Raw genomic sequence first — 24,704 nt, forward strand, 5'->3', positions numbered from 1 at the left:
ACATGTGGTGTTTTGATGATTACATTCATTTTCAGTAACTGACAAATTTTCAACGAAATTGGATTGAAAAATAATTTATATATTGTTAAGTACAAAATGTTGTCTGTGATATTTTATAAATGAAGGTGGTTTCTATATGGTGTGGAAAAACAACCGTTGGTAGTAATTCGGTAGTAAGTAGTAATAGTAGTCCTGCTTTACTGTTACACAGTATTTTATAACTACGTGAAGGGCTGTATGTATAAATTTTAATTGATAAACACAGTATATTAATGACATGGATGAAGACATAATTTGTAAACATGAGGAAATTATACAACATTGACTTTATTAAGAAGTAAGAGGTGACAAACAGAAACTTCTAATCTATAACTAGTATTCCCTCAGTAACATGTTACCCTTCCTGATGTTGATAGCTTTCTGTAATTTCCTTCAGAATCTTTCAAAGGGACATCTGATTTATTCTTAAGGACTTGTACTGGAAATGTGTAAATGTGATCTAACCCTGCAGCTCACTCAGTTGGGTTTGAAGAAATGATAATGAAAATAACTTAAAGCTTTTAAGATAGATAGATAGATACTTTATTCATCCTGAAGGAAATTCACAGTTTTCAGCAGTATCCACAGTCGAGTACAAGATTAAGTAAATCAAAAATAAAGAATAAAAGATGACCCTCGAGATCTAAAGATCACCTTTTGAAGTGTTTTCATTTTGAAAATGTTGTACTTGACATTTGAGAGTCTGTAGCAGGGGTCACCAACCCAGTCCTCAAGGGCCCCCTGTCCTGCAGGTTTTGGTTTCAGCTCTGCTCTTTCACACCTGATCCATTTAAAGGCTTCATGCTGATTGGTTGAGGCAGATCTACCTGAACAGGGCATGAAGGAAGATGCATGGGCCTTAATTGAGTCAGGTGTGCAAGAGCAGAGGTGAAACCAAAACCTGCGGGACAGGGTGCCCTTGAGGACCGAGTTGGTGTCCCCTGGTCTGTAGCATGATCCATGAAGCCTGGTCAATGGTATGACATCTTCGGCCTTTCAAAAGAAAAGCCCCCAACTCTTTGACAATAAAAGCACCAAAAATACCCTTAAAACTGGCACAAACGGACAACTTGTCTGCACTTCGACAAGTGCGTCCTCCCCGACGTGCACAGGGGGGCGAGGGCCCGTCCAACGCTGCTTGCAGCTTTAATCTGAAATTCAACCTGCTGCCTTGGAGGTTTAATTTAAACCTTCATTTACTTTAGCACAAACACCAATCTTTGACGTGGAAATCAGATCATTTATTTCAATCCATGACCCAGAAAGTGAATTAGAGTTATTCCAGTTTAAAAAGCCGTTGTAGTCTGCGACCAGGCTAGGACCTTGTCTGGGAAACTGCCGGGTTCAGAGACATAATCAGCAGAAGAGGCATCACTATCATCAGGTGTAGAAATCAATAATGAACAAAGATCCAAAGAGATAAAATATTAAAGTGTTGAACAGTCAGGGTGTCAGAATGTGATGAGAGCCTGGCAGGGTCTAGTACAAGCATGTTTGGATATTATTTTTATTGAACAAAATAGCTCATTCTCTCTTTGTTCGAGCAAAACTGTGGAAAACTGTGAACATGTGTGAATAAGTGAGAGATATAGAGTTACATTTTTTCGAATAAAATAATAATTTTTTAAGTATGAGGTCTGTTTCTTGATATTATGCATTTTTTGGGGTCATGATGTGATTGTTCCTCTACCTTGTGGTTTACTCCAAATAAATCACTACCCACCGGTCATCTTAGGAATTTCTACTGCCTGGGTGCTGATTTCTTATTTGCTCACTGCCCTCAGGCCAGATGTGAACAGGGTCAAATGAAACCCAATTGGACAAGTTAATCACTCAATATCTATGGTTTATCCCACTGGTTGCAACGAAAACACTCACACTTATCAATTCTGTCAATCGGGGTCACCCTCCTAACACTGATTATAAGGTGCCAAATTTATTGCACCCCACTGTACCTATGCAATCTCATGCACTCAGCATTCTGCTGCCATTGATTGGCTGCATGTGACAGTGCTGAAAGTAATGTGGACACCGCAGCTGATCAATAAAAAAATGTATGTGCCTAGAACCTAGGAGGCATTCCGTAATGAAATCAATACCTGTGCTTGGCTTCTGGCATTAAGATCATTGGCTGGGCTGTTATTTAGTCATTGTTGTCCTACACCACCAGCATAACCTGGCTACCATAAGAAATCAATGGCAGCATATCGCAGCCAGCATCCCAATTACTGGCCAGGCTGGTGCAGAATCAATGCAACTGTTAGCCATTACTGCTCCTTGTGGGAAATCACAGGACATTATTTTTTTTCTGGGGAATCTACTGCACAAAAGTTGACGGCAATGATGCTGATATTTAAGATCCTTCTGTGGCATTTGGCTTATATTTCATTTGGGTAGGGTTGGGATTGGAAAACCGTGTGGGGGAGTGAATGTGACCGAAACAGGGGGCAAAACAGTCAGATTCTGCTGCTAGTAAGGTCACATGATATATGATCATTATGCATTGACCTGTGACAGCTGCCGAAGAGTGGATTATACTGTCTCTCTCTCTCTCTCTCTCTCTCTCTATATATATATATATATATATGCCATTGTCCCATTTTTTTTATTATTATTTTATTTTTTATTTTTTTATTGAGTGGACAAGAATCAATAAACAATACATTACAATACATTGAATATCTCAATAGGGACCCATTGGCCCACTGTATCTCAGAGCGACCTTGGAGATCCCAGAGATACATTATCTCTCTGTCCAGGGACTCTAACAGTTACACATCGAAAAACACTCACTTACACAAAACAATGAAAAAGTTAAAGAGAAAGAAGTGCAGATTGACCTGTAATATCATAGTCCATAGCATAGTCCACGTCGAGGAAACACCAGGTCAGGGCTATCTGAAACAAGAACATTTTGAAAAATGGCGGACAGTGGCGGCCGGCCAATAGAGGGCGCTAGGGCGCCGCCCCATGTGTTTGGGTGCACAGATCTTTATGCTTGACTCCCATATTGAGTTGGACATGCGCAATACGCTCCTCTTCAATACAAGAGATAGGAGCTGCCTTGGGCACATTTTTCCTGCCATTTTTCCACCCAAGCTAATACACACACACATGCAAGTACAAGTACACATGCGATCACAAATGAATGAAGAGTAGAAAGAAGAAGATGATGAGCATCGCAAATGAAAAGTAAACAGACAGTAAATTCATTATGGAAAAAGAAAATTCAGTTAAATCACTGCAAAATACGCTATTTGAGAGAAGAACACTGCAAGCAAAGCAAAGAGTAAAAGAGCTTGGACCTGATCAACCTGACATCAGAATTGGGAAGGACATCAAAAGGACAGAGGAAAACAATATACCAGGTCATTTTGAAGAAGCTGGTTTACTTAAAAGGTGCTAACTGCATGCAGTGGCTAACTGTATTATATGCAGTTAACCAAGCCTTTTTGGCTTGGCTAACTGCATATAATAACTTATTATGATATAGCAATAATATAGATATATTATAATGTCTATAATTTCATTACAACATTCAGCTGTACAAATTAAAAACGCCTTTCATTGACATAAATATACTGGTATGATACCTTACATGTTTGCTTGATTTTTTTTTTTTTTATGTAGCCCTACCTGGAAAAAAAAAAATCCACCAGCTGCCACTGGTGCTGGATACTGACTGGATGCTCCAAATGCTAACTGTTAGCCTCCTGCCACTGAGGTGGACTTCCCCCCAGCTAACGTTTAAAATAACTGCCTTAGTGAAACTGTTAAATAAACAAAGTTTGAGTTTGATAATGTGCAGCAGAATTTTTACAGTATGAAATAAAAAATCAACAATAGAACTATTTTCTTGCGTGGTCTAAGCTCTGTGCCGGCAGCAGTGGTGGACAGTAAGGAACAAAAGTACATTTACTTAAGTATCTGTACTTTAAGTATTTGTTTTTTTGGAAACATATAACTTTTACTTTACTACATCTCAAAGAAGGTTGTCCTTGCTTGTTACTTTTAAGCAGAGCTTTGAAGTCAGCTGTTGAATTTATTTTACTTTTGTAAAATGTGATTTGCCATATGCTGTGTTCCTCACAGGATAAAAACTAATGCGAGTAACCCACTCTCAGTTTGGTTTGATGTAAAAGCAGAAACACGTCATCCTGCTCTGTGAAACAGACAGATCCATTCCACTGAAGTGCAAATGACTAACATGGAGGTGGGAATTTGTGTAGCGAAGTGGTTCTGCTAGCAAGTCAACGTATTCAGTATGTAGTTTCAGAGAATTACCAGCTTCTGTAAATGTATTGTGAAAACAATACAGTAATGGATTGATATGAAAAGGGAAATGTTTTTTTTTGAATACTTAAGTATTTTTTAAAAGCAATGGGGCTGTGTTCTTTGTCCACCACTGCTGGCAGGGGCCTCAAAGGTATGTGAAACATGTGATAGAGGGGAGTGCAGGAAAAGAAGTTAGCCACATGCTAACTTCGTGCTGAATGAAGAAATCAACCAATAGCAAACTAAAGCAATCTGCTCCTGTCTCTGTGGTGGCTACTGCTCCTCTGATACATGGTGCAGGAAGTGCAGAGGTTACTGGATCTTACTGGATGTGGATAACAGGAAAAATACACCTGTAAACAGCAATTGCAGCAAAAATATTGTGCACTTGCTAGTTGCATGTGTGTTTCAGTTTTGGAAAGTGATGTTAAACAATTGAGTGAATTAGCTGGGGGGAAGTCCAGCTCAGTGGCAGGAGGCTAACAGTTAGCATGTGGAGCATCCAGCCAGTATCCAGCACTCAGTAACAATGAGAGGAAGATAGCACCACTACTGTCCTACAGAACAGCTGGGGGAGTGGTGGGGTGGGGTGGGGGTGGGGTTAGAGTGAAATAATAACACATTTTTCAAAATGGGTGAACTATCGCTTTAAAAGATAATAATCACAGTCATTGCAAGTATGAACCAACCACCACTATATAGGCCACTGTGAGAAAGAGAGTAGTTGAGAAAAACTAACATTGTCTCTGAGGTTGTCACCTGTCATTAATGTCATGCTTTCAGATGTATCAGAATGTCAAATCATGGAGAACACGCCTAGGGCCAAATAGAGACATTCCCAACATCCTCTTTCTCTTAGGCAAACAGCGCTCAGTCACGACTCCTCGTAACAAGGCAGCTTTCCCCCTCCCAAATTGGTAAATACCCTCCCAGCAAAGACTATACTGGGCTTATTGGGATGTCAGAGGGAGTGGGGCTGGTTGAAGGGGGAGAAATAACGAGATTGGTCTCTTTAAGGCGTGTTTTGCACGTACTTTTCATAGTGTCTCATGATGGCAAGGCATCACTCTTTGTTCAAACGGAGGCTGAGTGTTTGGAGCACCTGGCTGACAAAAAATACTGACAAGACACGCATTTGATTAAAGGAAAATGACTGGGATGTTTCAGACAAAAGTGATTTTGACTTTACCCAGCTGAGGTCTAGCCAAACTCTGGAGATGGCGTGTTCAGTGAGATTTGATGGAAGGATACATAAAAAAGAGAGAAGCTGACTGCACTGAAACCAGCGGTTTAATCCATAGAGAGATGTTGGATTAAATTAGATTTGTTTGATCCTTACGGTGACACTGGGTTCTTATAACAGCAAATAACAGGGTGCAGCAAAGAAAAAATGAATCTAAATAACAGTAGACCAAATATGAGTTATATAAACATCTGGAAAGATCTGGCAACTTCTGTGCTTTCTCTATCAGTGCAGAAGTCCCTAGCGGACTGGACCTTTAGTATCAAAATGTGAAAATGATGTCATTAATATGAGAATTTTTTCCCATCTCATTTACAGCGCTTAAAAGGCACATCATTTTATAGTTTGACATTCTCTGGCCCGCAGGTATGTACACTTAAATTCATTGGAATGAGAGATTTTGATTTAAAAAGTAGGGTCTACATATGTGTTCTTTTTACATATGTTCAGTTTCTATTTCTGTATTTATTGATCTAATATTTTTCAGCATTAATTTACATTTTCATACAGAATGCACAGAGGCGCGTGTGGATGTCAGTGAGAGGGGACCAGATCTGCCTCCTCCAAACAGCCATTAGTGTGTATTGCATCCCAAAAGTTGCACCCACATTTTTCATATTTTGTGCATGGACGTAGCACCAAATCTTTGTGATGTAGAGCTTTGCAAAAATTTGCCCATTCATTTTAGTGGCCAAAAATTCGGATTCAACTGGAAATGTGAAAAATTGATGAGTCAGATCGCTTATAAAGTCATAGCACACTTCTTGCAGTCGGCCCGCACAGTTTTCATGTTTGGTATAAAGTGGTGTGGACATTCTTTGCATTGCAAAGCAGGCACAAAACTAGAAAATTTCAGAAGAAATTTTAACTGCAATTGCAAAAAAAACCAAAAAAAGATAAGTTGGATGGCTTTGAAAATTGACACCTCACTTCTCCTCCACATGACGCATATTTTTCATATGTATGGTGGATTATAATATATGCCTTTTTTGCACAGCAAAACAGGCACGTAATAAGTATGGCAGATTATAATATGTGCTACTCTTTGCATTGCAAAGCAGGCACATAATTAACTTTAACACTGAATACCTTTGGAAATGGCTTATTAAAATGGACATTTTTGCAATTCACTGACAAACAACTACTTACTATTTACTTTTGAGGACATTTAATTCCTAACTTAATCCTAATATAAACCCAAGTCACAATCCTCAACTTTCCCTTTAAAGAGGCAAGGATTGGCAAACTGTTCTCTCCATGGCGGATTTTCTGGAATCACATAACCACGCGCGCGCGCGCACACACACACACACACACACAGGCCTCCATACTTCCTCAAACTTGTTTTGCAGACACGAGGCCCGCCTCCTCAGTTACTGGGTGACAGGCCGTCCTCCCTGTATGCAGCAGATCCCAGCCTGCTGCACTTTGAAACAGCATCAGAACAGGAGGTAAGCAGAGCTTTTCAAGTCCAAATGAAACTGTATTTATTGCAATGGATCAATCTGTCCAGTATTGTCTCTCTGTAAGAATGTTAGACTTGGACTTGAATTTAGGGAGGGCATTGTGAAATCTCTATGCACAAAAGTAAGAAATCTGTTTGTTCAGTAGTTTTGTTGCAGCATTACAGTTTCTCTTTTGATGACCTACATAAATGAACAACTTGACTGCTGTGCATATCCCATGCAGTCCACATGTTACACATTTATCATGTATTCTCCACTCACTATCATGAAGAAACAGAGCACAGGCACTGTCCACACTGTGGTCACAGGCAGTTTTTAAAGGCTGATACTATCTGATTGGTCAAAAATGTACTAGGCTCCTCACGGGGGTCCTCAGCAAAATGAGCAATAATTTAATTACACTAAAGGCGCTTGTATTCAGACTCCTTTCACAAACATTTTAACACAAGAAACCTGATCCAGCATCAGTTATCTGACCTTTAAATAATCATTTTATTCATTGTAATATACACTCAGTGGACACTTTTTTTTTTTTTTTTTTTTGATCCTCCTGTCCAATCTAATGCAGTTCAGGTCAACAGCTCTGCCATAAATTCTACCTTTTAAGAAAGTTTATAATATTCAGTTTTTGTGGAGAATGTCAGCATTATATTGAGAGGTGTTTCTATTTTTTTGTCCTCCCTATTTATATACATGAGGTGGACAGAATATTAGAAACACCTCTGAATAAAATGCATTCCAGTCCAACAGCAGCACTATTACTGTGACAACAAGACAAGCTGAGCATTATAGGCAGCAGGAGAATAAACTTTATAGCACAACAGCTGGACTGGATTGTATTAGATTGTACAGGTAGACCTAATAAAGTGGCCACTGAGTGTAGTTTTATTATCATTCTTTAAATATTTTTTTGCTAATTGTAAGACATTAAAAAATCCCACTAATTCTTAATGTCATTTAGTAGTTTTTTTTTTTTTTTTGCTGTTTTTTTCTTTTCTTTTTTTTTTTTACTAATACTCCTGCAGTTGTTTTTTTTTTTTTTTTTTTTTTTTTTTTTTGCTAGTTTGCAAATCACCTTTGCCCCATGTTTTTGAAAGAAATCAAATGAACTTGCTCAAGTTTCAAAATATGTATAAGAGGTTATTTTAACATTAAGTTGTAATCTCGCACCCTTGAATTTATTTTATAGGTATGACACCTTGACAACTCCAAAATGAAGACAAATCAAGATAACTTTTTGTATCAGGGTCCTGACAGCAAAATCACTTCAAGTGGGGGTCGGGGGCTTACTGAGAGTCAATGTTGGGGTCCAGAACATAGAAAAGTTTAAAAAATGAGTAAATCCAGTGTCTGAAAATGTATTCATTCAGAGTAAACTGATCCTTTATAGCCCAGACCTTTCTTCTGTGTGCAGATTTGTAGACTTTTTTAGACTTTTAATGACATTTTTCAGCAAGGTGGACATTGTTTGAAATTCCAACTCAATAGCTGAATGTTACCAACGGCATATATGGAAGTAGGTTGTGCTTTTATTAAGCCTCTTGGTCAAAACAATGATAACTCATTTTGTGTAGAGATGGCACACCTGATGGAAGATGAGGTATTCCTGGCTTACTCTACCTACGCCACTATTGTCATCCTGAAAATGCTGCTGATGGCACCAATGACTGCATACTTCCGCATAACACGAGGGGTAAGCTACTGCAGAAGTGTCTTTCACATCTGTCAGATGTTTTAAATATAGTGTGGCTAGACGACAGAACAAGACAATCACATACACCTTTTTTGTAATGTAAGCAAACGTGTCCTGTCCTGAGTAAACCAGCTGGCCTCTGACCTCATGCACACTTCAGCTGTACAGGCCATAAGCTGATACACTGTTGTTTTAGCAGAATGCATTCTTGTCCCATCAAGGCCTTTGTAAATGAAGAAGATGTGGCTGGAAAAAGTGAAGAGGAGAAAAAGAAGATGCTGCGACTTAATCCAGATGTGGAGCGAGTTCGAAGGTAGTCGATTCAGACTTGAAATAAAGACTTTTTATTCTTTTCAACATTCCAGCACTGCAGTGGGGGGGCATTCAAGTGCTCAAATTTTGACACATCGTGCCCATATTTATCTGTGACAAACAGCAGTTATTTCAGTCTCTATTACCACATCACAAGCTTCATGAACTGATGTCAGTTACAAGGAGTTCCATTGTTACAACCTAGTCCAGCACTACGGTGAGCCTGGGTAAGATACAACATGTAAGGAAATAGGGCCAAATTCAGTGTGTGTGTGTGTGTGTGTGTGTGTGTGTGCACGTGTGTGTGTGTGAGAGAGAGAGAGGGAGAGAGAGACTTTGACCATATGACACTAAATAAATACTTTATGGTACTGATCCTTTTGAATTCATTCACTCACTCTTCTCTCTCATTCTCTTCATTCAAAGATATATTTTTTTCTGAGAGGCATAATTACCAAAATGCCTTTGTTGATTGGTCCTCATTTAGGCTTAGTTATAACACTTTTCATAAAATTCCTAGCTTTAGCAAAATATTGTTTTGAGAAGATCAAATTTTAGCTGAGAGAGCAGTCTTTGTAAATTCAGTGTTCTCAGTGTTCATCAAAAATACAAACTTAGTCCAGAAAAATATTTTCTTACCTATAAATTGTTTTTTGGCTGTCAAACCTGTAGATTTGATTACAAAGCCAGAGACACTGGTCAACAGAGATGAGAAACACACAAATCTATACACACTCAGAGTCCCCACAGACCACTCATCCACACTCACATGGCAACCAGATAAGACAGGAGATTAGTCACAGTTAAAAGTCTTTAGTTGTCCTTCAGAGTCCTTGGTTGTTTGACAAAACCTTGGTTTGACCATTAGGCTTTTGCAGGCAGACACTAATAATAAGAATAATAGGAATGTGTGGGCTAATCATTGAGTAGGTGTAATAAACAGTTTAAGGCTTGACATGGAGGCAAAGAGCCACCCAGCACCATAAAACCATAAAACCAACCACACACACCTGCTTGTTGATAAGCCCACCTACAATATAAAGTAAAGAGGAGGAAACAATATGAAAAATTCCATTTGTGTGCTTTTCTTCCTGGTTGTTGGTTGATCAAGTGGATAACTCAGCTGTGTTGCTGCAGCTGATAACCAGTAAGCTTTGACAGCTTTTAAGGTTGCTATGGTTAGACATTGGGTAGTGGATGAATTTAGAATGGTGAATAAAATTGAGCCGAACAATGCAATACACAGTTTTAATGCACACTTGCCAGCCAATCAGAAAATAGTATTCACCCAGACTGTGGTATAATGATTCTTTATTCCATGATCTATTGCAATTTTGTGCTCTTGCTCTCCAGATGCCACCTGAACGACCTGGAGAACATCGTTCCCTTCGTTGTGGTCGGTCTGCTCTATGCTCTGACCGGACCAGATCTTTCATCTGCTCTGCTTCACTTCCGTGTGTTTGCCGCCTCTCGGATCTGCCACACCATCGCCTACGTTGGGGCTCTGCCTCAACCCAGCAGGGGGCTGTCCTGCATTGTGGGCTGGGTGGTCACCTCGTGCATGGCTTACAGGGTGCTCAGCGTAACACTGCACCTGTAGAGAAAGTACAACTAGCACCACCAAACACCCCTTTCAGTTACACACACATGCGCACACAAGCAAAAATGGCTGTATACACACATGGCTATATTCCCACATGAAACCAGTCTGCTGTTATATGTTTTACTGTAAATAAATTATTTTTTAATTTCACTTACTGCTGCAGCAATTTAAGGTGGAAATTGGTTAAACATGCTATGTGTTGCAATTTAACCATCAGTATGGCATTATCGAAATGACTGTGATATCTGAGATATTCTATAGACGGAGATATTCAACTTACAGGAATATGTGGTTCTGCCTCCAGGGGGTGATGTAGAGCTCTACAAATGGAATAAACAGAGTCAAATGAACAGCAGTCAAAGGGACCTTTTCAGAAGAACTCTCTAAATGATCATTTTTTATGTTCATTGGTGAAAATGACCAGATGGTGCTTAGGAGGATGTACATTTCAATGTGTTTAGATGAATAAAATCTTTTCAATCATTTTACAACCATGGATTCCAGCTTAGCATAAATTGGGCTGTGGAACAGTGACAGTAATAGCGCAGTTACTGCTAAATAAGTGGCTTTTATAGCATATAGCTCCATCGACCGCAGTACAGTCTACTCTGTTTAGCAAAATGCTCACCACTGCCCCTGATGGACAAATGTCTGTACTGCATGCTTTTTTTCTGTCCCACAGCAGGCAATGGATGTGCTTTGGCTTTCTCTTTCACTTTGGTGATATCTTGGTATAAATAGCAGCAATCTAACGATCTTGATTATGAAATGTTCTTTGCATAGACACTGAATTGCTGGAAATATTGTCATGCAAGGAAAATATCCAAGGACTATCTTCAATTTTTACATCAACTTTGTGTACTGTTTGTGTCTCACAAAATAAAATGAGAAAATATCCTATTCAAGAAGAAGTAATATTCATTTGTGGTTTGACTAAATTACTGGGGGGGAAATTTTATATCATTTTATATCATTATACAAGATGTACAATAAAACTCTGTTCAACTTCTCTCGATAAAAAACATTTAAAAGGCACTCATCAACATTTAAAAGGCACACATCAGAAACAAATACAAGATGTCTCTAAAAAGTTAAGAGCAACAGCAGTAAAAATGTCAGTGCAACAGAAAAGCATCATTGCAGCTTAAAATACTAAATAAATAAATAATAGCAGCAACCTTATGGTGCACGTGAAACACTGTCTGCTGTGGTGGAAGTGGGGCAATGGACTCGACAGCTCTGGGGTAAAAGCTGTTTCTCAGTCTGCTTGTTTTGGATTTGACTGTCCTGAACCTTCTGCCAGATGGTAACAGTCCAAACATGGAGTGGCCGGGGTGTGTGACGTCTTTAGGGATTCTGTGGACTTTCTTTTTGAGTTTGTTGGTGTAGATGGTCTCCAGTCCAGGGAGCTCCAACATGATGATGCGCTGGCCGTGGCTGGCTGTGACGCTCTGCGGCTCTGCAGCTGGCATACCACACTGTGGCGCTGTTTGTCACGATAGACTCGATGGGACTTAGGGAGAAATTAAGAAGTAGTTTTGAAGAAGTTTATTCTGCTTCAGTTTCCTCAAAAAGAAGATTCTCTGTTGAGCTTTTGTGACCAGGTGTTGTTGGTCCATGTCAGCTGGTTCGGCAGTGTGACACCCAGGAACTTCAGATTATCCATCTCCTTCAGTGTCTCCCCATGTACAACCCCAATTCCAAAAAAGTTAGGATGTTGTGTAAAATGTAAATAAAAACAGAATGCAACGATTTGTAAATCTCATAAACCCATATTTTATTCACAGTAGAACATAGACAACATATTAGATGTTTAAAGTGAGACATTTTACTATTTCATGCAAAACATAAGCCCATTTTGAATTTGATGGCAGCAACAACTCTCAAAAAAGTTGGGACAGGGGCAACAAAAGGCTGAAAAAGTAAATGGTTCTAATAAGACACAGCTGGAGGAGCATTTTGCAACTAATTAGGCCAATTGGCAACAGGTCAGCAAGTTGACTGGGTATAAAAAGAGCACCTTTGAGAGGCTGAGTCTCTTAAAAAGTAAAGATGGGCAGAGGTTCACCAGTCTGCGAAAAACTGCGTAAAAAAATTGTGGAACAATTTCAGAAAAATGTTCTTCAGCAGAAAATTGGGAAGACTTTGAATATCCGGACATCTACAGATTCTAATATTGTCAAAATATTCCAAGAGTCTGGAAAAATCTCTGTGTGCAAAGGACAAGGATGAAAGCCAATATTGGATGCACGTGATCTTCGGGCCCTCAGGAGGCACTGCATTAAGAACAGGCATGATTCTGTTATGGAGATCACTGCATGTGCCCAGGAACACTAACGCAAATCATTGTCGGTGAACACAGTTCGCCGTGTCATCCACAAATGTAAGTTAAAGCTCTATCATGCAAAGAAGAAGCCATTTGTGAACACAATCCAGAAACGCCGCCGTCTTCTCTGGGCCAAAGCTCATCTAAAATAGACTGAGGCAAAGTGGAAAACTGTTCTGTGGTCAGATGAATCAAAATTTGAAATTCATTTTGGAAACCATGGACGCCGTGTCCTCTGCACTAAAGAGGAGAGGGACCATCCAGCCTGCTATCAGCGTAAAGGTCAAAGGCCTGCATCTCTGATGGTATGGGGGTGCATTAGTGCCTATGGCATGGGCAGTTTATACATCTGAAAGGCACCATCAACGCTAAAAAGTATATACAAGTTTTAGAACAACATATGCTCCCATCCAGACGACGTCTTTTTCAGGGAAGGCCTTGCATATTTCAGCAAGACAATGCTAAACTGCATACTGCATCCATTACAACCGCATGGCTGGGATCCACTTTGTCATCATCTTCACCTCCAAACCACAGCAGAAGTTTTCTTTGGCAAATGTGTTCATACCTTTTCATTGAATTCACATATTTTTCATACTCTTTTGCACCTACATTACTATGAAATCACTAGTGCACCTGCATCACTACCCTTTCCACAAATCACCATTCACCAATCAATCAGTATGCACCTACAAAAAAGGGGCCTATAAATTGTATTCTGTATTTTTTTTTCAACTCCTTTGAGTTTTTCTGTGTAATACTGCATGTGACTTACCGTATTTCAGTTTTTGCCATCAATACAGTACAATTTCTATCAATCAATCAATCAAACTTTATTTATATAGCGTCAAATCACAACAGAAGTTATCTCATGACGCTTTACAGGTAGAGCAGGTAAGGACCACGCTCTACAAATTATAGTAGAGAAACAAGAAACCCAACAGATTCCCTCCTGAGCATGCTCTTGGCGACAGTGGCAAGGTAAAACTCCCCTTTAACGGGAAGAACCCTCAGGTAGAACCAGACTCAGGGTGGACGGTCATCTACCTCTACTGGTTGGGTGGGAGGGGAGAGAGAGAGACAAGGAGACAGAGACAGGGAGATAGGGACAAACTAGGACAGCAGACAACAGCAGAAACAGCAGGGTATCCTGAACAGGTAATCTAGATGGAAGTGACACGCAGCATCTAGCCATCTCAGCCATCTCAATTTCACTTCAAAGTCTTTCTGAGTTTGGATGCAGTTCTTTACTGTAAGTTCACATTTGAATGTGCAGCACACAGGAGAGCCTTGTTCAAACTGACAGCTGTATTTTGTATTCTGCTGTCAGCTGTGTTACAGTACAGTAGAGCTGACTGAAGGAATCTACTCATTTGGGCATACAGTAAGTTGAGTTGTTTGAGGGAAATATTGGCTTTTGCTACTTGCTTTACAATATGTAACGATGTAAATTGTCAAAAAAATATGACTGCAATACACACAGGAAAAAGTAAGGTTGAACCTGCTCAGACTGAAAAGGGTGTGTTGCATTCTGGTGTTGAGAATGAAGTGAGTGAGTGAATTAGTTGTATTGGGCGGTGACAAAATGTGCTTTTGCTGCATGTTTGAAATGTTTTGTCATGGTAAGAGCCTTTTGCAAACAAAATGTGTTATTTTGGGAAGAGATCCTCTCATTAGGCTGATGGATTTACTGTTTTGAAACCAGGGTTTCTGAGTTGACAAACATAAATAAACATACATACATAGTATGTAAAGCAAAAATAAAACAATACAACAAAATCAAACTACATACAGCCACAAAATATCATCCACATCACATACAATGTCCTCCTGTGCCTCTTTCTCACCGCCTCCATGCTTGCAAAGTCCTCAACATGGCTGACCTGGGGCCTGTTTGTAGTGCTTAGGCCCTAACTGGTTGGTGTTCAGTTTTCTAAGTAAGTGCTTTCATGTGTGTGTCTCAGGTTTTCTTATAACCTGATGTGTTTTATATTTTGAACATAAGTGTTTTCCCAATGTTACCACATGATTTCATTTTTGAGCGAGGTGTCTTCTGTAGGAAATAGTGTCTAGTGTTCAGGAGGAAGTGTGTTGTAGAATAGCAAACACAGTTCCAATGAGTTCAAGTTTTGTCACATTGGTTTAAGCAGATATTCTTAATGTGTAAGCAAAAAAACTGTAAATGCAGAGCATTGCAAATGCTACAAAGTCCACATCCTCACATAGGTGTTTGTTGTCTCCAGGTGCGTCAGGGTGAGATGGAGGGCTGTTGCAATGGTGTCCTCTGTGGAGCAGTTAGTCCTGTATGCAAACCGGTGCTTGTCTACATCAGGTGGGATAACAGTCTTCATGTGCGAGAGAACCAGGCTCACAAAGCACTGAGTGAGAGCCGAGCCGCTGCTGCTGCTTCATGCACCACCATGTTGGGGCGCATTCAGTGATATCAGATTTTCCAATATGGGTGAATTATCCCTTTAAAAAATGTGATTGAAAATGTTGCAGACATTGCAAAACACATCGCAAACAACATGCTTACGTAGATGTACAATTTCTGACATGAAAAAATATTCAAAGTGCAAGTAAGCAAAAGCAGTTGCAACCCCAGGAGTAAATGGTTGTTTGTGCTCTTGATGACAACAACAGCAGTGAAAAGTGTTCATGTTGCAGGTCAGGGCTGCTGCCATGTATTACATAATGTGGCTGAATTCCAAGCATTCGTGTCTCTCTGTACTTTGGAAAGAAACACCCACCAGAAACATTCATACTTTGCCAATCACGGTGACAAAGCAAAAGCTCAAAGACAAGGTAAGGACCAGTTGCTGCATGTTTACCTGCACACATTACATTGTCACTGATATTGCTAAAATGAAGATATGCAGTTGATTTTGTGCAAGACATTGCTTCCCCTCCTTTTAAGATAATGTGTGTTGCACAATGTGTTTGGAAAAGAGGCATGTCTCTTCACTGTGATCTGCAAGAACTGGTGAAGTCCTTTGTTTGAGAATGCCTGCAGAGTGTGTTTTCCTCTGTGCATGTACATTGTATGTGCACTGCAATAACAATATCAACCCTTTGAAATCCAGGAGCCTGTGGGCGGGCAAAGGTTTTTAAGGTTTTTATTTTGCCTTCTTGTTAAAATTCACTTTATTTCTTTTTATTTAAAAATTTTAGGATAATTAGACTATGTGGTAATTTTATGGTACCTTTCTTGTAATTAAATTTAAATACACATTTATAGTAGTTACTTATAGTTTTCCTTAAATTAGCATATTTATTTATTTATTCAGTGGTGTAGTCTAGTTTATTCTAGTGGGTATACGCGCGAATGCACGTGTACGCGCGCGCGCGCGCACGCACGCACGCACGCACACACACACACACACACACACACACACGCACACGCACACGCACACGCACACACACACAGGCTCCCTTTCTGAAACGTTAACGTTAGCTCCAGCTGTAGTGTCACCCGAAACGTCACGCCTGACGGAAGCCCCTATGGTCAAAACGAGCCCGCTTCGTAACACAGAGAAGGCGACTTTCTGGACGGGAAAGTGAACGCCTTTGCTCATTTTTAAGTGGTTATACGGAAATTCGGGACCTTTTTCTAGTGAGTATACGGCGTATACCTGCGTATCACGTAGACTACACCACTGTATTTATTTAACTAGCTACTTTTCCTGTAGTGGTTTGCTAATTTCCTGGTCATTTTGTGCTAACTATCGGGTTTTTTCACTTTCTCAAATTTTCTGGTCATGTTCCTGTAGTTTTTTATTAACTCCTCTCCAATTTTAAGGACATTTTCCCCATCAGTTTCCAATGTTTAACAACAACAACAACAACAAAAAAAATCAAGTGTACAGCACAAGTAATAGATAAAAGATAATGAAAGTGTGCAATGTACTGTCGTTGCTTTAAAGATCATAGGTCAGTTTTCTTCCTGGAACTTTGGTAGCTAATTGAAATATTTATGTTGTGATGTTTACAATGATACAATCTTGTTCTGACATGTAGACTGTAGCATCATTAAATATTCATTTTCTGTTATTCTCCAGTGTTATTTTCTGAGGAAGAATGGCAGCAATGACCCATATGATTGACAGTGAAGTCTTTTTAGCCTTCTCTACCTACGCTACCATTGTCATGCTGAAGATGATGCTGATGGCACCTATGACCACCTACTTCCGCCTGACAAGAAAGGTGCCTGCTTACCCAAGTTTACTTTATTGCCACATAATGCTGTGGACTGGAACTTCATTCATAAAGAGGAATGGTTTGATATAGTGTCAAATTTGATCTCTCATATCCTATACAGGTATTCGCAAACTTGGAAGACACCAAATTAGTTTCCTCCACAGAAGACAAGAAATTTATCCGTGTGGATCCTGAGGTGGAACGAGTCCGGAGGTACAACTACAAATTAAATTGTTTGTGAAATTCCTCATTAAACAATCAGTGAACTTAATTTTTTGGCAACTAATTTGCTTTTGACCTATGATCAGTTTTGTACGTGTGTCGTCAGGGTGGCAAATTAACTTGTTAGATTTTATTTGTCCAAAATATTTCAGTCACAGCAAACATCCAAAATGAAGTACAAACCATCAGCTCAAATCAATAAGAATCATTAAGACGTACACATTGGAAAGACCTCATGCTCTTTAAATTCTTTCTGTTGGTCAAATGATTGATGATGATTGTTGATTGCTGACGTTATATAACTGACCTTAGATAAAGGAAGCATGAATTATGGGAACCAAACATGTTACATCACCAATTATGGACAACTGTTTTTATGTAATTTTTTTTTTTTTTTTGGTGACACCCCGATGAAGCAAGGGGAAGATCAAGTTTGGCCTCTGTTCAATGCTGAGAACATGAAGATGTGCTGTTTACTTTGCTGAATTTATGCCTCAGATAAGGGGCACTCACACTCTGTTGTCATGGGGACAAACTTAAAGCTGGAAGCACAACAAGGTGCCCAACAGGCACAAAAATGCCAGTTGTAAATATATATGCAATTTTATATATATATATATATATATATATATATATATATATATATATATATATATATATACAGATATATATATATATATATATATATATATATATACAGATAGATAGATATAGATATACACATACATATATAAAAATACAGTTCAAAAAAGTGTACTAAAAAATTGGAGCATCCACCAGACACTGTGGCAGGTGGACCAAAAGGTCAGTTTGCCACCCTAACACTAACATTACAGTGACTTAAAAAAGATCATTCCCTTAATTGCCTGCTAAATTTATCAATTTTTCTGTGAAAAATACCAGAAAAATCCACAATTTCTTTAAAACACTGAATACTGTAAGTCAGAGTGGGACATTAAGACTACTCACTGAAACCCTCATGTAATAATGATAATACTACTAATAATAATACTAATACTGCACTAATAATGATGATAATAATAGCAGATGAAGAAGGAGATGGTATTCATGCAAATTTTGCAGAATCCAATCAACAAGTCCTCCAACCCATATGACCACATATGTTGTTAGTTCCAAACCTCTAATATGACCCAAGGAGCGTCTCTAATATGACTCAAGTGAGCTAGCGAGCTAACAAACATTAGCCAGCCTGCTTGGAATTTAGTCCGCTAACTACTGAGCTAGCACTAAAAATACTTGGTTAAGGACACTGTTAAGGTTAGGGAGGGGTTTGTCATAATGGTTAAGGTTAGGAAAGAGACAGGGTTAAGGTTAAGAGAAGGTTGTCATTATCGTTAAGGTTAGGAAATGGTTATTGTTAAGGTAATGGAAAGAATTGTCATAACGGTGAAGGTTAGGAAAAGGTCACCTTACATGTTCAGGTTATGAAACATTAGCTATGTAAAAATGAACACAGCTCTAGCTTGGATTTGAGCTCAGGCTGGCTGAGTGAAAGTCATATTAACTGATCCATCTGCGCTTAACTTTAAAATGTAACTATAGCTCATAATAAGCTGCTGTACAAATGCTGCCGTTTTTGCCAGAGGACAGTCTCAGTTAATATGTTAGAGTCAGTTCAGGCTTCAGGGATACCCATAAACAACCAATGAGTATTTATCAATTCCACAATAAATACTGTACAAAATAAATCAAACTGCATCATATGAATCATATCAGAGGTGGGTGACACTGACTGGACCAGATCATATTTTTAATAAAAGAACAATATAAGGAGAGTATAAAGTGCTGTCTGTCATGTACAAAATGTTGTGCTCTTGCTCTCCAGATGCCACCTGAACGACCTGGAGAACATCGTTCCCTTCGTTGTGGTCGGTCTGCTCTATGCTCTGACCGGACCAGATCTTTCATCTGCTCTGCTTCACTTCCGTGTGTTTGCCGCCTCTCGGATCTGCCACACCATCGCCTACGTTGGAGCTCTGCCTCAACCCAGCAGGGGGCTGTCCTGCATTGTGGGCGGGGTGGTCACCGTGAGCATGGCTTACAGGGTGCTCAGCGTAACACTGCACCTGTAGAGGAGAGAGTACAACCAGCAGGCCTCTGCTGTCTGGAGGGGCTACGCTCTGCCTGGAAAACACCACTTTCAATAACACACACACAGGCAGAAATGTCTGTATACACACACAGGCGCCTTCAGCACAGCCACTCTACTTTTACATGTCTAGCAGTAAAGCGATTTCATTTATGATTTTATATTTACATATGCAGATACATAGGATAAAATAAGAAAAAGTCAAAGTGTGGTTATTTAATTTTTTTTATTTTACACCTTTAAATGAGAATCTGCATGTTCCCACAACAACAACTGTGTCTCAAATGTAGGATTTGACCAAGGTTTGAGAGGGTTTAAAGGTGCTGCATGTGGCTTTTTTAACCATCATTGTATCGTTGTCAAATTAAGTGTGATGTCTTAACCTTAATTACTGTGAACAGATGAGGGCATGGCAGACATATTAAATAGCCCCTTTCTCACAGCAGTGGTATTGTCTAATCAGGGTGACGAATTGTTGGAACACCCAAAGCCTAAAACTTTATCTAATTTTTAAAAATCAACCATAAACCAGCTACAACTGGTTATACAACTGGTAATAGTGTGACGATAAATGATCTTTTTTTTTTTTTTTTTTTGCTCAGTTGATGGCACGTCAGTATTAATTTTGACAGCCAATTTTAATTTTGTTTCAGTCTTGGTCTTGACTAAAATGCATTTTAGTTTTTATATTTGATTTGTTCTAGTTTTTGTTGATACAAAATTTAGGCAGCTTTAGTTGATGTATGCAATTGTTTTCCACATTTTTTTTACTCTGTAAATTTCTCCTGAAATTATTTCAGCGCCCTTCATACACAGATTGATCTGTCTTGTATTGTATCTAGCCTCTTTTTCCTTCTTTGTCTCTCTTTTTTTTAAACTCTACTTCGTATCAAAATAAAAGCTTACCCATATGTCTGTTCCCTCCAAAGTGAAGTCAGGGCTGTTGTGTTCATTCATCTATTTCTGTCATTTTTGTCTTTTGTTGATGAAACTGTCATCATATTTTGCTGTAGTATTTGTCAACAATGGTTCACCTTAATTTATATTTCATCTTGCTTTTGTCCTGGAAAAAGTGTTATTGTCGAATACTTTTTGTTATAGTTTCCGTCAACAAAATTTACACTGTGGTACATATGTATGGTAAATTTAACATGATGTAAAGGGACCATTTAACATGTCTTTTAAAAACTGAAATGGAATTTGTCATAGACCCCATTGCTTCCTACCCCCTTGTCCCTGTGTGGCATCTTTGTTGAGAGGAGATTTTTCCATTGCCCTGTCACTCCTTCCACTATCTCTTTTTTTTCTTTTTTGCCAGAAAGTCTGAAAGCTTTAGCTGCATAGGAAGAACAGCATCTTCACACACTAAACACACACAAAAATACAAGGCATTGTAGAGGCTGTTAATCTTCTGAGCAATGGGCTCATTTGTTTACAGTAATTATGATTGAGTCTAAAAATAAATGTGGCAATGACTCATTGATGTTAACTATACATGTAGCACTCTTAAAAAGAAATTACCACTATACTTAAAAATGCCAGTCTTACAGCCTGCTGCGCCCCTCGAAGGTTGTGAAACATCTGCAGTGTCATTTATGCTTTTATGTTTTGTCGTAAGTAGCAGCCTTTGGCTGTGTTGAATCGGAAAACACTCAGAAATAATACGAACTTGATGAAAATGCTTTGCTGTATTAGCACATCCCCAACCTAAACCTATAGTAATCTTTCTGTTTCCATTACGAATAACATTTTTCATCTGATTTAGACTCTAAAATAGATTCAGAAAATGCATTGAAATTCTGACCATGATCTTTTACTTTATTTATCTTTTCATGATGTTATAATATATATTATTATTATTCATTTCCTGTATTGACTGAAATTGAGATGAAACTGAATCACACTTTGATTACACCACTGGCTAATTTCAAAATGTAATAATGTGGCACCAACTGATAAAACAAATAAAAAGACCAACAGCATAAGAAAATGACGTGAAAACTTTGGAGGTTATTAAACAGGTGAACTGTGTCTGAAAGTGACCGTTAAATCCAGATAAAATGTATTTGTTAATTACTGCACCATTTTTGGGAGGCTTTATTTTGTACGTAGAGATGTGTTAGTCTTAACATATACTTATATACTGCTTGTGGTTGATATGAACAATATGGGAATGGAATTTCTTTCTTCCACTAGAGGGAGGCATTTTAAAACTCAACTGAGTTGCTCCTCATTAGGAATCATTTATGGACCAGGTGCAGCTCATAAAAGTGCTTCAGCTCCAGCAATTAACTTCATTAGCTTTGTTGAAAACATTCCCCTGCATATCCCACAATACAGCTTTTTATTTCATTTCCTACCCAGCTGAGTGCAGAAACACTGTGCAGGATGCAATACATTTTTGCAGAGTCTTTCTGCTGCACTAAATGCATGGGAAAACAACAGCTTAGATATTATTTGACCCATTTTGTTACCATTTTGGGAAGATCATAATTGTTCTCATCGGATTCCCACTTCTGTTTGGTGTTAGCTGTTAGGAAACAAAGCGAACCTCCTTGTTTAGACCTGTCAGCTGTGGATATGATGAATGTTTTGTGCCACACATGAAGGTGACTGGTGTCAATGCAGACTAGTGAAACCCATGGGTGGGAACTGTAAATAGCGGAGTGAAATTACCATGAAGGCTGCTTTGGGCGGCTGCTTGTCTGCATTGTGTCCTGTCCCTGTATAAGTAGAGTTTTACGGGAGCTCATTTGTTCAGGACCCTTGGCCCTCCAGGGTCTCTCATTCCTCAGACAAGCCAGGCATTTCACAGCTGGTGTGAAGGGGGAGGAGCGCCGACTCTAAACGCCCCAACCACTCTCTATAACTAACAACCTCAGACACACCCAGGTGCACTACCTCACAATGCATGCAGGGTGTATGGGTTGATTTTGTCTGCCTGTGTATATATGTATGCAAAAATGTACATGCAAGCGTGCAGAATGTGTGCATGAATGTATAAATGTGTGTATGTCAGCAGCTGATACTGAATCCATCTCTTTCTCTCTCATTATCTGCCTTCCGTACTGTACAGTTTAATATATGACAGTCTGATTAGATACAGTAGTGTCTCCAGTTGAAAATGTTACCTCTCTTCGTCTGTTCAGTCTGCTTTGTGTCTGCGTTTCATTAGCTGTCATCCACATCCCTCAGATCTGCCCCATGCCTTATTGTTAGGCTGGTTAACTGTACAGCCGCTTAATTAGGCACAACTTCAAAGTCACACTCCACACCGGCACTGAGGTGAGGCAGATATTTATATCATACAACGGTACCCTAGGTCCTGAAAAATTAATGAACAGTTAGAAGGAATCCGACTCATGGCTGGCGAAGAGAATTATGAATCAATTGGGTACCACCAGGTGGACATTTTGAGGCCACATTTTCTTTACTCCCTTTCTTCTCACCATGGAAAGACATTCTGCAACGGTTGCAGATGTACAAATGTGTGCTATCCTCTTGAGCATTTCCAACAATAAAGACCCAAGCTTGCTTTCATCCCACCTTTTACTTGCCATCTCTGAAACCATGATAAACCTACAGTGTAGCACAGCTACAACACAAGACTACAGCTCTGCTTCTCCCCTCACTGCCACATGTCCACATATTTGGCCACATACATGATACATACATAGGAAACACAGTCTTATGAAACTTTGTGAAACCAACCATAAACTGTATAAAATAAATGGATGCAGCTCTTGTGATATCACCCATTGGTTTCTGAACGGCCTTTTTGAAGCTGTGAGTGCCCCAGACCTAGCAGGCCTTGTTCCACCTGACTACAACACAGCAATCTGTCAATGAAAAGATAACCATGCTTAAAGAACATACCCTTATTTCACACCTTTTTTTTAAACACTCAGTGGAGCCAGAATTTTGGTGTTTAGGCAACTAAACATCTGGTTAAGGTTTGGCAACAAAGATGATTTGCATTTTGCTCATGGTTAAATAAGGCAAACCGTCTCTCAAAATGAAACACTATCAGTTCTTGAGCTGGGAACTGAATCGGGGTTGTTGGAGCTAAAGCTCAATGTATCTGCCCATCCTCCAGCCCTCGACCTCCAAAAAACCTTACTTTCCACCAAACTCTTTCAATGTCACACGCTGCCTGTTTTTAGTCATGTTTCCCCAGCTGATCCTCTTCCTGCAGAGAAACACATTTCTCTCACTTTTGGCGAACTGAGCACCTAATTGACATTTTAAGGCATCAAGCGCATTTCGCAAAATTTCAGGTGACCAGGCTGACGCAAGCACCCACCCACTCACACACGAAGAATAAAAAAATCCAGGCTGACCCTCAATAGCCAACTGACTCAACTTCATATGTTTCAATCTGTGGCTGAGCATGGCTAGGGTCAGCAGATTGCTTATGCTGATCCTAGTGATTGGAGTGCAGGTGATTACCATAAGCAATTTAAATGTTATTGATTTAACCTCCTGCATGCTGTAATTGAACACCTAGGCCAAGCACCCACCTTTATCCCCCCACCGCCCCCAACCAGCTCTCTCTTCCTCAATCAGCTCCCTGTATTTTTCTTACTCTTTCCCAGCTTTTTTCAGCTCACTGTTGTATTATTTCAACCTCTTTCCCGTTCTTATTCTCTTACTCTGCTCCTGTCGCTCTCTATGCTGAACTGCAGACCTCTCTGTCAAACTGTATCCCCAGGCAAAGGGAAGTGGTGGAAGCACCAATAGCCAATCAATAGGCAGTTTGTCATGGTAACAATGGAACTGTTCAATTAACAACCGGCAGTGGATAATTTACAGTTTCAACATCATTACTTTTCCACTTTGTGTGTGTGTGTGTGTGTGTGTGTGTGTGTGTGTTAGGGAGGGCTGGGGAAATGGAGGTGAGGCCAAAAAAACAGGGATTTTTTTTTTTTTTTTTTTTTTTTTTTTTTTGTATTTGTAAGAATCATTTTCTGATAATTCTACTTTTCAATAGACTGTTATTACTAATCACCAACCTTAACACAAAAGCCCAATTTCTTACTTAATTACAATTTGGTGTTTTTAGATAACAAGGACAGTGTGGTTGTAAATTACAGCATGAAATTGACAAAAAATGATACTGGCAATTCTTTCATTAAAATATTCCCAAATCTGTTTCATATCTTCTTCATTATACTGAGCCATAATGGAGGACTAGATTCAGTCCTCAGATCAATTAATA

At 39.3% G+C, this 24,704-nt stretch overlaps 2 protein-coding genes and 1 long non-coding RNA gene across 6 annotated transcripts; 2 read left to right on the forward strand and 1 right to left on the reverse strand.

Annotated features, from left to right (window-relative positions):
* The first annotated feature begins 6,938 nt into the window (after positions 1–6,938).
* On the forward strand, positions 6,939–11,026 carry mgst1.2 (microsomal glutathione S-transferase 1.2). The gene is made up of 4 exons (XM_030046488.1): positions 6,939–7,008; positions 8,598–8,716; positions 8,938–9,029; positions 10,382–11,026. Exons 2-4 carry the CDS (start codon positions 8,600–8,602, stop codon positions 10,626–10,628), a joined length of 456 nt encoding a protein of 151 aa, XP_029902348.1. The 5' UTR covers positions 6,939–7,008; positions 8,598–8,599; the 3' UTR covers positions 10,629–11,026.
* Positions 11,027–15,729: 4,703 nt separating this feature from the next.
* Positions 15,730–21,003, forward strand: LOC115355478 (microsomal glutathione S-transferase 1-like). Of its 4 annotated transcripts, none has more exons than XM_030046300.1 (4): positions 15,730–15,762; positions 17,016–17,160; positions 17,276–17,367; positions 19,223–21,003. In XM_030046300.1, the coding sequence occupies exons 2-4, from the start codon at positions 17,035–17,037 to the stop codon at positions 19,467–19,469; spliced, it is 465 nt and encodes a 154-aa protein (XP_029902160.1). In that variant the 5' UTR covers positions 15,730–15,762; positions 17,016–17,034; the 3' UTR covers positions 19,470–21,003. The 4 variants fall into 4 exon arrangements, with proteins under 4 accessions (XP_029902160.1, XP_029902161.1, XP_029902159.1 ...); XM_030046301.1 differs by lacking the exon at positions 15,730–15,762 and adding an exon at positions 15,997–16,069; XM_030046299.1 differs by lacking the exon at positions 15,730–15,762 and adding an exon at positions 16,513–16,570.
* On the reverse strand, positions 19,333–22,374 carry LOC115355479 (uncharacterized). The gene is made up of 3 exons (XR_003927885.1): positions 22,163–22,374; positions 21,961–22,016; positions 19,333–19,463 (listed from the first exon to the last, which is right to left on the reverse strand). It is a non-coding gene; the product is annotated as an uncharacterized LOC115355479 (long non-coding RNA).
* Positions 22,375–24,704: the final 2,330 nt, after the last annotated feature.

Source organism: Myripristis murdjan, chromosome 23 (assembly GCF_902150065.1).
Source record: "Myripristis murdjan chromosome 23, fMyrMur1.1, whole genome shotgun sequence".
Lineage (NCBI taxonomy): Eukaryota > Metazoa > Chordata > Actinopteri > Holocentriformes > Holocentridae > Myripristis > Myripristis murdjan.